The 12418-nt window shown below is 51.4% G+C and overlaps 1 protein-coding gene and 1 non-coding gene across 3 annotated transcripts in view; both read right to left on the reverse strand.

Moving 5' to 3' along the window:
- BICDL1 (BICD family like cargo adaptor 1) overlaps nucleotides 1-12418 on the reverse strand; it is a 337524-nt gene that overhangs the window by 168425 nt on the left and 156681 nt on the right. For both annotated transcript variants that reach the window (XR_014970393.1, XM_085633220.1), the window contains exon 4: nucleotides 3053-3199. Coding sequence is in view for 1 of the 2 variants with exons in the window: in XM_085633220.1 (XP_085489346.1) it covers nucleotides 3053-3199 (147 nt within the window). In the remaining variant the exon portion in view is untranslated. The remainder of the gene's footprint in view (nucleotides 1-3052; nucleotides 3200-12418) is intronic.
- Nucleotides 1257-1381, reverse strand: LOC146783746 (U6atac minor spliceosomal RNA). The gene has a single exon (XR_014971467.1). It is a non-coding gene; the product is annotated as a U6atac minor spliceosomal RNA (small nuclear RNA).

A 12418-nucleotide genomic window follows, 5' to 3' on the forward strand; every position in this document is an offset into this window, starting at 1 on the left:
CCAGCCTGCAACTCCCAAAATCATATATGTCACCCAAGGAATGTGATATGTCACAAAAGCATATCTCCGAGCAATCACCACCTCTCATTGTGTAAAACTACTTAAACACAATATAGCGCGTCTCCACCTTCAGGGACGGGAGTGTAAGCGACATGCACGCAATCCAATTGTGCGTACGCGACCCCGAGGCTCAAAAACCTGGTGCCATTGCCAGCCTGGGGCCTCATACATGCGAAACATGCGCCCACTGAGCAGTACTGTTCTTTTCAGCCACGGCTGCCGGATGGAAAGCTGGGGGCCGCACAATGGATTCAAGCCCGTAACCTGCAGATGCCAGAGCATAGCCCACGTGCCCCCCGTGCGCATGCATGCCTCTCCGTGTCGCCACTAGTGAGGAGATAAAAATTATAGTGCGACTCTACCTGCCGGAAAAGGAGCGCTTACACGAGCACCGTGTTTCCATTGCACATTCAGGCACGGGAGATACAGACAAAAGCGAGGCTCGACCCGAAGGCACTGGAGCGCTGAACACGGGCCCGCAACTACATACTAAAACCCAACAAGGAGGCTCTGCCGGGGTCCAATCAAGCGATCCCAGAAACACCCAAAACTGCAATATCCCAATCCGGGGCCTATACAGCACGAACTTGAGCTATAACTAACCAGGCAAAGAGCACCCACACTCTTGGCCTTCTTCCCTTGAGGTTATTATGACATCGCGCTAGCCCGCCCAAGTCCAATCGGCATCCGCGCGCTACACATAGCACCCGCTCCGCCGCAAGGGGACACACCAAAATGACGCAAGCCTACATAGTGCATACTCTGCCATACATGACACCGTGCCCACATAGCACTATCAGATAAATGCCCCTCACCTCCCATGGCTGATACTCTGCTCCGGTGTCCACATTATATATATATATAGCGAGAACTTGGCCCCACGGTAAAGGGGGGGCCCCACATGGCACCGCCTTACATCCACATTCACGCGCGGGGAAAACAAAGACCCGCCTGCGACAGCGCGCGCGTGTCTGAGGCCACACCGCCTCTCCCTACAATGCCCACGCTGAGGCCCGAACCTGGACTCCCCAGATCAAAGCCACCCGCATTCCACACCCAGGGACTTCTCACGTGTACGCGACCTCGCCGCAGCGTAGCCGACGGTCCACATCCTCTCCTCGACAAACCAATTGCGCTAACTTCCCTTCTTAATCATGCGTTGCTGCACTGTATTACTAAAACGCGCATCATGCCTGACATGGTTTAGACGCCAGTAAGTAAGTAACGGTGCCTTAACCGTGCATGTGTTGTAAAGGCCACTAGGACACCCCTTCCATCCTTGTCAAGGGAAGTGCTAACCTTCTCTCCTTTCATCCAACGCTATCCGTACATGCCAGCATGTGAGGCAACTGGTGCAAGAAAGCGCTATGCTGCCCGATTCTGGTCAAACGCGCGCCATGCTAGCTCCCGCCTCCCAAAATTAGCCCTTTTTGCAAAGTAAACAATGTTCTCTTAATGTATGCTTGGCGGTGTGCATGCAGTTATTGAATAACGTACCTTAAGTTGTAACTTGTGAGTAAAAAGGTGTGCCTCCTTTGAAAACAGTAACCTGCTGACCTATTTACATCAAACGCCCTCTGTAATCTACTTGGCACACGTTCTTAGCAGCAGGAACACCTACCCTCTGCACTAACTTCCCGTTAGTCTAAGCCTCAACTCTACAAAATGCTGATCTCCCCAGGAGGAAATTAATCACACGAGTAACTTGACCCACACGTGAGATCTGAAAGAAACGCAGCATCCGGTGCTTCAAAAGCCTAATAAACATCCAAACCCGGCGCCCACAAGAAGATGGCACCACGGTCGCACCGTCCTAAATCCAGCCCTTCCGGGGCCTCCTCCACGCAATCCCTGCGCTCTACCACTGGGCTACACCCCCTGGCATAATGACACCCGTGCTCTCAAAAAGACAATTCCGACTCTCGCACCCTGGTCCCCTGCTCCGAGGTCGGCAGCACTGTGACAGAAGCGGAGATACCGGAGAATCGAACCTGGGGCCACAGGCATGCACCGCATGCGCTCTAACCTTGAGCTACAGCCCCGCAGCCACGAATGCCTTAATAAAAGCACCGATCCGGGCCCTCCCGGCCACGCTATGGCACCAAGATCACCCGCCGCTCCACCGAGACTCTCGCTTCCAATCAATCACCAACACTTACCGGGATAACTGAGACCTGATCCGGGCTAACCCAGTAACGCTACCACCCCGGTGTTGCATAATTATATAGCGCGAACTCGGCCATTAAGTGATTAAGAGATTTGCCCAGATCACAGGCTGTGGACGCGACCACGAGGCTCGAACCCAAGGTCTGCAGTCTTGCCGCCGGACCACATCCCGTCCCCAGGGCCTTCAGGCCCAATGAGAGCCCCTTCCAGGGCAAATAACCAAGGCTAAGGGAAGCCGCCGACCGGGACACGTCTAACTGCCGGCTTTCAACGTACACATTTTTTATATCGCCCACCTCAAGCAGACTCACCGCGACAAGCGGACGTTCTGGGCCGCAGACGATCGTACCAGGCGAGCGATCGATCGAAGTGTGACTCTATCTCTCCCAGAGAACACGACCGACGCGGAACCAGCAGCTAAGGCAAAACGAACGGACAAGAGGGCGAGGAGGGGGCGGGGACCGAATATGTACCCCCCCTCAAGGCTCCTCCCCGCCGGAAGCAGCTACCTGACTGGGGTCTCCCTAGGTCAAGCCCAGGGACAAGACCTCCCACCCCTGTGCCTTCCTGTGGCACTAAGGCGGCCGCCCTCAAGGGGGCGGGCCGCTGCGCAACCCCCACCCCGGGCAGCCTTACAGATCATGACGTCCAGGACAACCCTTGTCACAACAGCTCACAGACACAACGTCCCTTGGCAGCCACAGAGCCTGAGGCCAGTGTAAACTACAGGCGCTTGCCATAGCCTCCCTCTCACTCACAGACACAGGAAGAGCGCTCCACTCACGCACCGCCCACCGCCCACAGACCCCGGGCCGGCCCCCCGTACCTGCAGCTCCTTGTCACAGCCCTGCCTGTCCAGTGTCACGATGCGGTCCTGCAGCTCCTCCACAGTGCCTTGAAGCAGGTCGTTCTCCTCCATCATGGCACTCAGTCGCTGCTCCAGGTCGCGCTTCCGGTCCGAAAGCATGTTAATCTGAAAGGCAGGAGCAGAGGGTGAGAGCGCGGCCTCGGCCCGGTCCGGGGAGCACGGCTCAGGGGCTGCCCCGGGTCCCTCCGTCATGACCTCTCTGCGGCAGGGGAGAGCCGGGCGTGTGTTTACGGCAAGCGACTGACTGCGAGCAGGGGGAGTGAGTGAGTGCGCGGCAGGAATGCGAGAGCAGCCTTCGGAGCTGGGGGAGTGAGGCTGCCGGGAAGAAGGAATGTGAGGTGCCTGGCAAAGAGGGAGACGCACGAGCGCCCAGCCGGGGGAGGGAGCGGGAAATTCCTAGGGGATGAAACTGGGGAGTTGGAGGCAGTGCGGACTGCGCCCCAAAAAACACCGGGCATTGCTAAATCCCAACCATCAGTCTATTGATCCATCGATGGGTCTGTGCATGTGCTGCACCCACCTGTTGAATGTCACTGGCACCTGTTGCGTCATCAGGGCCTAGGCTGATCTTTCACTACTACTTCAGTTCCACTTACTAACCTATACCGCCCCCTTACTATAGCTGCCCCTGCTATACCGTCTGGGACCTATCCCTGCTCCATCAATGCTCCTCTGCTGACCTATCCCTGCTCCATCAATGCTCCTCTGCTGACCTATCCCTGCTCCATCAATGCTCCTCGGATGACCTATCCCTGGCCATCAATGCTCCTCTGCTGACCTATCCCTGCTCCATCAATGCTCCTCAGCTGACCTATCCCTGGCCATGTATGCGCTATGCTGACCTATCCCTGGCCATGAATGCACTCTGCTGACCTATCACTGGTCACAAATGCTCCTCTGCTGACCTATCCCTGGCCATGTATGCGCTCTGCTGACCTATCCCTGGCCATGAATGTACTCTGCTGACCTATCCCTGGTCACGAATGCTCCTCTGCTGACCTATCCCTGGCCATGAATGCACTCTGCTGACCTAGTATGCGCTCTGCTGACCTATCCCTGGCCATGAATGTACTCTGCTGACCTATCCCTGGTCACGAATGCTCCTCTGCTGACCTATCCCTGGCCATGTATGCACTCTGCTGACCTATCCCTGGCCATGTATGCACTCTGCTGACCTAGTATGCGCTCTGCTGACCTATCCCTGGCCATGAATGCACTCTGCTGACCTATCCCTGGCCACAAATGCTCCTCTGCTGACCTATCCCTGGCCATGAATGGCCTTTGCTGGTCTAACCCTGCTCCATCCATGTTCCTCTGCTGACATATCTCGCCCATTTATCCCTTCTCCTGACCTATCCCTCCCCATCAATGCTCCTCTGCTCACCCACCCCTGGTTCATAAATGCTCCTCTGCTGACCTATCCCTGCTCCATCAATGCTCCTCAGCTGACCTATCCCTGCTCCATCAATGCTCCTCTGCTGACCTATCCCTGCTCCATCAATGCTCCTCTGCTGACCTATCCCTGGCCATCAATGCTCCTCTGCTGACCTATCCCTGCTCCATCAATGCTCCTCGGATGACCTATCCCTGGCCATCAATGCTCCTCTGCTGACCTATCCCTGCTCCATCAATGCTCCTCTGCTCACCCACCCCTGGTTCATAAATGCTCCTCTGCTGACCTATCCCTGCTCCATCAATGCTCCTCTTCTGACCTATCCCTGCTCCATCAATGCTCCTCTACTGACCTGTCCCTGCTCCATCAATGCTCATCTGCTGACCTATCCCTGCTCCATCAATGCTCCTCTGCTGACCTATCCCTGCTCCATCAATGCTCCTCGGCTGACCTATCCCTGGCCATCAATGCTCCTCTGCTGACCTATCCCTGCTCCATCATGCTTCTCTGCTGACCTATCCCTGCTCCATCAATGCTCCTCTGCTGACCTATCCCTGCTCCATCAATGCTCCTCTGCTGACCTATCCCTGCTCCATCAATGCTCCTCTGCTGACCTATCCCTGGCCATCAATGCTCCTCTGCTGACCTATCCCTGGCCATCAATGCTCCTCTGCTGACCTATCCCTGCTCCATCAATGCTCCTCTGCTGACCTATCCCTACTCCATCAATGCTCCTCTGCTGACCTATCCCTGCTCCATCAATGCTCCTCTGCTGACCTACCCCTGGTCACGAATGCTCCTCTGCTGACCTATCCCTGATCACGAATGCTCCTCTGCTGACCTATCCCTGGCCATGTATGCGCTCTGCTGACCTATCCCTGGCCATGAATGCACTCTGCTGACCTAGTATGCTCTCTGCTGACCTATCCCTGGCCATGAATGCACTCTGCTGACCTATCCCTGGTCAAGAATGCTCCTCTGCTGACCTATCCCTGGCCACAAATGCTCCTCTGCTGACCTATCCCTGCCATGAATGGCCTTTGCTGGTCTAACTCTGCGCCATCCATGTTCCTCTGCTGACATATCTCGCCCATTTATCCCTTCTCCTGACCTATCCCTCCCCATCAATGCTCCTCTGCTGATCTATCCCTGCTCCATCAATGCTCCTCTGCTGACCTATCCCTGCTCCATCAATGCTCCTCTGCTGACCTATCCCTGCTCCATCAATGCTCCTCTGCTGACCTATCCCTGCTCCAGCAATGCAGGAGTGAGGAGGGTGGCAGAATAGGAGAGGCAAACCACAACAGATTCTGAACCGCAAAAATGTACACCAATGACCCCACTTCACAGACATTCTTGGCATTTAGGTAAAAACAGTGTATTATACATTTCTACAACGGGAGAAATCCCATGCCCTCTTTCCAATGCAGAGGGGACCGATCAACTCACAAAGAAGTGCACACGAGGGGGTGGCACAGTGGGGGGCAAGCCTGCCATCAGCCAAATCACAACTACACGCACACAGAGCATCATGGCCAGAAGTACAGCACAGAAGCAGGCAAGATGTGCCAATGATCTCACTGCACAACCCCCACCCATCCGAGGTTGGGGGGTGGGAGGAGAGTACCCCACAGAGCTGGCCAAGTTACTAACGTGCTACTCATGAAAATGAAGAAAAAAGTGGCAAAAATCCGAATGTTTCACTCTCTGGTGAACGGTGAGACTTTATTTCACATCTGAAGTGACAATTCTAACTTGTTTCTCCAGGCATCTATACAATCTTTATATATTTCTAGTAGCTTGGGTGGTTTACATATGAATCTCATGAAATAAACTTTCATGTATTTAAAAAGAGTTGGGATTCTGCCCTACGCGCTCCTGTTTGTTAAAAACATAACAGTGTTGTGGGGAAAAAACTTTTTTGATTTGATCCCAGTCGGTTTGAAATAGAAACATTATTGCCTTTGTTGTGAGAAGCAATAATTATAAAACCCCAAGCAACTTCAGAGAAACAAAGACACTCAGGAAGCACTTCACATGCATAGAAAAATCTGCACAGAAAGAGCTATATAAATGCAATTACAATCCATCTCTTGGCAACATCATGATTGGGAAATGGGCCCCTTGCGCATGGGAGCGTTCGCCCCTTGCCCTCTTTGGTACTCATGGATGGGTACTGAGGGCAAGTGCTTCAGGGCCCACATAGAGGAAGTAAGCGCTATATAAATGTTGCACTACAATAAAATACATTACAATACAATATGGTCCACACAGTCTGCAGCATGTCATGCAATGGCAGTGGTGCATGATGGGAGCAGGCATGCGCAGAGACCATGGGCTGCCATGCAGAAGAACCATTGGTAGCAGCAGTACTTACTTTAATGATCTGCTACTCCCATCGAGAAGGAAAAGGTCAGAGGTCAGGCACAGGAAGAAGAGGCAAGGGAAACAGGGTGAGTGTCAGAAAAGGGCATGTGTGGTAAAGTGAAGTGGGCATGTGGCATGTGGGGTGACAAGGGAGGGTGGGGAAGGGATGATGCATTCACAAACAGAAGAGGTTAAAGGGTGTGAGTGAGAAAGGGTGAGGGGCAGAAACATGGAAAGGGCATGGAGATGTGCAAAGGAAAAAGGGAATGATGAAGGCAAAAGTGGAGAAAGGAGGTGGAGACGTGACAAAGAGAGGAAAAAAAGACAAGTGGTGAGTTGTTAGGGAACACATTCCACCAGACCCAGAGTCTTCCGCCAATTCAAGGGCGTGCACCTGACCAAGAGTGTTCCATCAGGTCCAGACCATGTCTGGTGCATCCCACAGGAGGCAGAGTTCCTAAAGGCCTAGAACCTTCTACCGTGCCCAGATGTCTCCACCAGGGCCAGCGTGTTCTGCCGGTCCAAGGCATTCTATCAGGGCCAGAGTGTTCTGCCAGGCTCAAAGCATTCCACCAAGCACAATGCATTCCGGTAGGCCCAGAACATTGCATGAGGACCAGCGCCTAACACCATGGCCGAAGCATCCCAGCAGGTCACTATATTCCACCATGCCCAAAGCATTTCACTGGGACCAGACCAGTCCACCAGGCTCAGAGTACTCCACCATGCCCACAGCATTACACTATGCCCAACGCATTCTACCTGGCCTAGTGTATTCCACCAGTACAAGAACATTTCACTAAATCCAGAGAGTTGCTTCTAGCTCAAATCATTTCCCTAGGCTCACAGTGGTCTGCCTAGCCCAAGGCACTCCACTAGGCCCAGCGTTCCACCCAGCAAAAAGCAATCCAACATACCCAGAGCATTCTACCCAGCCCAGAGCATTCCATTGGAGCGAGGGTATTCCACTACATCAAGAACTTTTCACAGGGCCTGGAATGTTCTGCCAAGCTCTCCGTGTTCCACCAGACCATTCCATCCACCCAGAGCGTTCCATCAGACACAAAGGGCCGAATTTATGAAAAGTGTTGCATCGCTGAGGTGAAACAGTGATGCAACACTTTTCAGTGCGCCATCCTTGCAACACCATGGATGCGCCGTATTTACTCTAGGGTGCTCAATGTCGCAAGGATGTACAGATACGTCTGGAATCCTGACGTATCTGTCGGCACAGAAATGGTGCATTGCTGGAGTGTGTCTGGAAAGATACCCAACTTCAGCAATGTGTTATTTTACATGGGGCAGCCCCATCTGAAAATGCCTGAGTCAACCCTTACGCATGCTTCAAGCAGGCGTAAGGATTTGACGCATTGACGGCGTAGTAGTGGTGCGGTGAAATCTCATAGCTTTCTAAGTGTCACTTCTGCAAGGCTTTTCTGCGTCAGAACGCCGGCCCTGCATACTTTATACCTGTTGCAGGTATAATGTAGCGCAGGGTATACAAAATGAGACATCTGCCTTTGTAAATAGTGTGCAGTGTGGCGCATTCTTCACGCGGCCTCAGCATCACAAAATGTGGCCCAGAGTGTTCAAGCAAACCCAGAGAATTGTATTAGGCCTAGAGATTTCCACCAAAAGGAGTGTTCAGACAGCCCCAGAGGCCCCGCCACATTAAGAATGTTCCACCAGGTTCCATCTGCTCTAGAAGGAGGCCCCAGTCTGAGCATTCCATCAGAGAGCTTTCCAATATACCAAAAGCATTCCACACACAGTGCTGATAAAGATGTACAGGGTTCTATTATGCACAGAGCAGCGCAAGGTCTACAGCCCCGTAGAGGATTGGTGTTCAAAGAGACTGGGCAGGCAATTTCCCAAAATCAGATGCCTGGGTTTTTTTGTTATGTGGCTGACTCTTCCCCAGCCCTTCTGGCCTTTTGGAAGCACTGGTACGGTGGGAAATCTCGTATTCCGACACATCCCACCCTCTCCTCCAACGTCTGGAAGATGGTTTTGACAATAACTCATGTCAGCCAATCTGGACACTGGGCCCCTAAGTCTGTGAGTGGACAACTCTTCCTCTGAGGTCACGGCTGGCGTGGACAACATAACCAAGCGTGCCCCTCCCCTGTGTCTCCACGCACATCAGACAGATGAGCTCACCAGCTCGTAGGTTGGAGATGGGCAGGCTGCAGAGATCACTGGAAGGTGCGGGATCCGGTTCAGAGCCGACAGGTGCCTGCCACTGAAGAATGCGCAGGATGAGAAGCGATCCCAGCTCTACAGCCTCTGGTAACAGGCGTGTCGAACCCTGCCTGCTCGCCTTTCACTGCAGGCCCCAGACAGGCCCAGGACACTCCTCGCCAGGGACGGCTCCCGGCCTTCTCTTTACTTCAATATGCACTTTACTAAAGACCTTTCATGGTGTAAGAAAAACAACATAATGCTAACCAAACCCTTGCAACCTCAGCAAAAAGATAAACTCCAGGCTGCTTGCCTTGTGTTTGCAAGTACAGTGAATACACACTCTGCCCCAGAGTTATTATCATCCGCCACGCCAATCATGCATGTACAAGCTAGCCCCCTCCTCTCCTTAGGTTTCAGCAGACGTGGCAACCAGGTCACACCGGAGAGTCTTCAACAGGGCGACACACGTCTGCAACTGCAGAGCATCTTTGAGAAACGCCATCCTCTGGTTCACAAAATCACATTGAATGTGCCGGGCTCTTGCAAGTATCAAATTATTCAGACATTTTTCTTGGAATCTCTGAGTCTAAAAAGTGGGTGTTCCCCGCGAGAATTAGAAAACACTGCAACTCTGCCATGTGGAGATGCAATCCCTCCGTATAGCGCTGTATGGACACTCACTGTGCCACGAAGACTATTTCTTATGTACTGAACTATCCAGTGGAATGTTATTTCCAAGTCTTTTACTCGCCAAATCATTGTGCCAATCACCGGCCATTGATTCCCCCGTTTCCCTGGCAGATTTGTCTTCTTCAGCCTAGCTCGCATTTATATAGCGCTTGCTATTATTATTAAGGCATCACAGCTCATTTTTAAACTGGAGTCATTTTCGGTAGATCTGTGTAATAATCTGTGATGTTTATCTCAACTAAACATCTTACTATGCCTTTTCTATTGTATGCATTGACTTGTTATTCTGTCGCCTTGTTCCTTTTAGCATGGTTCTATTGCTTAGTAACATGAGAATGTTTGTGAGCACCCTCGAGTTGGTGTCTGTTGGAGCTGGATGCTTTCTAGCTGGCTCCTCATCCATGTAGCTTGAAATAAATACACTTAAGACGACGTCTGTTTCCTGCGTAATTACTTCATTTGAGAAGTACCATCTACCCATGGTGTCTATTGTTTGCTGCTGTTAGCTTGTGTAAAGTTCGAACTTTAGAAGCAGCTTGTGTAGGCTAGGGTGAAAGTGAAATAAGTTTGATCTCGGGTTGGCAGTGGCAAAGGGCATTGAGCCTATGATATCCAACTTGTTAAAACATACTGCTAGTCAACCAGGAATGGTGGACAAGAACTGGTCACTTATGCAGTAAAAAAGTTTAACATACCTCCAAGTGTGCAGCAATGCAAGATATGATTCCTTGCGATATTGTAATTTTATTTATATTGCCTTCCAAAGTGTGTCTACTGAAGGTGAAATTCTTACAAGACACTCCAGCCCTTATTTATGAAGGGCCACGCTGCCGTTGCGTCACTTTTCTGAGACGCTGCGGCAGCGTAATCAATGCGCCACACTGCACCCTGTTTACAAAGTGACACATCTAGACAGATGCATCACTTTGTAAACCCCTGCGCCACATTATACCTGCCTCAGGCATAAGGACTGATGCAGGGCCTTTCACATGGGACTCGCCCATGTGTAAGGACACATTGCTGGAGTTTCGTCTGTTTTGCGACACACTCCAGCAATGCATCATTACTGCGCCAAAAGATACGTCAGGATTCCTGACGCATCCGTTCAATCCTTGCGAAATGGAGCACCGTAGTATTTATTTATTTATTTATTTCTATTCTTGTATAGCGCTCAGCTACCCCCAACGGGGGTGTCCCGGCGCTTGCGGACACGGTGAGAGGTGTATTAGAGTTATCATTTGTCAGAGTGTGTAAGAGTTATCAGTCCCTAGTTTATAACGGGAGGCTGAAAAGCCAAGTTTTTAAAGCCCTCCGAAAAATGAGTTCAGATTTGGCTTTTCTAATATGGTCGGGCATGGAGTTCCATAAGATTGCAGTTTTGACGGAAAAAGATTGTCCTCCAATTCTGGATTTAGAGAAACGGGGGATGATGAGGTACTCATAGGTGTTGGATCTTGGTGTCACAAGAAGGGTACAATGAAAAGTGACGCATCGTTGTTTTTGCCCAGCAATGCGCCACTTTTCATAAATGAGGCCAGTGGCGGATGGCATGGCTTGCGGGTGGGGTGGTGTCCATGGGGTTTGCAGGGGGTTGAAGCGCGGCGGAGGGTTGGGGGGTCACTATTGAGGGAGTGGGGATAACAAAAAACAAAAACAAAAAAAAAATAACTTACCTTTCTGCTGGATCCAGCATCTCTACTCCTGCTCTCCTGCCTCAGGAACAGAAAGCAGGCAGCTAGAATTCCTCCCCTAAGCCAATCACAACGCTGCAATGCAGCGTTATGATTGATCTGAGTGCTGTGACACCGCGCTCAGCCAGGGGCTGGAGGGGTCGGCATGTTCTCCATGCAGGCTGTAATGCAGCCTGCATGGAGAACGGGGAACGTGTGCATGGCTGGTTGGTTTGGGCGCCCCAAGAGGGCAGACCAAACAGTCACTTCACACTTAGGAGTGGGCAAACGACTCCTCTCCTGCCCTGCTCCCAGAGCACAGCAGCCCCAGCCACCCGCCCGCCCGCCCGCAAAGCAACACAAATATAAAATGATAATAACTGAAAGTTATTATCATTTTATGTTTTTGTTTCTGTTTGAAAGCAGTGGGGCAACGCTCCATAGTGGAGGAGCCACCACTGAATGCGGCCCTGCATGTCTTGCAGTGGCGACGGTGAGGTGGCAGACTAAATTACTCTACGTCACCGGGACCCTTTTTGTTTAGAAAACCAGTACATTCTGGTAGTTGAATCCTCGGTTAACGTCAGGTAAACGAAATGGACCAAGGCATCAGATTAATAATTGTTATAAGAAAGCTCAGGGCTAAATACTTAGCATGGTGTTTCAACAAAATATTGAAGAAAAATATTGTGTGGACAAAATATTGTGTCAAGAATATCGAGGACAAAAATATTGTGAAGACAAGTTTCAATGGGAAAGCAAAGTTTTACAAAACTTAACTCCACTTATATGTACCTTGGCGATGTGCAGAGCTTAATGTGTAAAAGGATAAGTGCCGGGGCTCTCGTAGGGAGGCCACTGCAGCTTGCACCTCACATAACCCATGCCAGCGCTGCCAATGACAGTACATGCACGGCTACTAATCTTCACACTCCTACAAGTGTGACAAGTCAGACTATTCCGGACACCCAAAGCCAGAAGAATGGCTTGGGAGGCAGGTATTAGTCATTGTTAATGTAA

This window comes from Triturus cristatus, chromosome 11 (genome assembly GCF_964204655.1).
Source record: "Triturus cristatus chromosome 11, aTriCri1.1, whole genome shotgun sequence".
Taxonomy (NCBI): domain Eukaryota; kingdom Metazoa; phylum Chordata; class Amphibia; order Caudata; family Salamandridae; genus Triturus; species Triturus cristatus.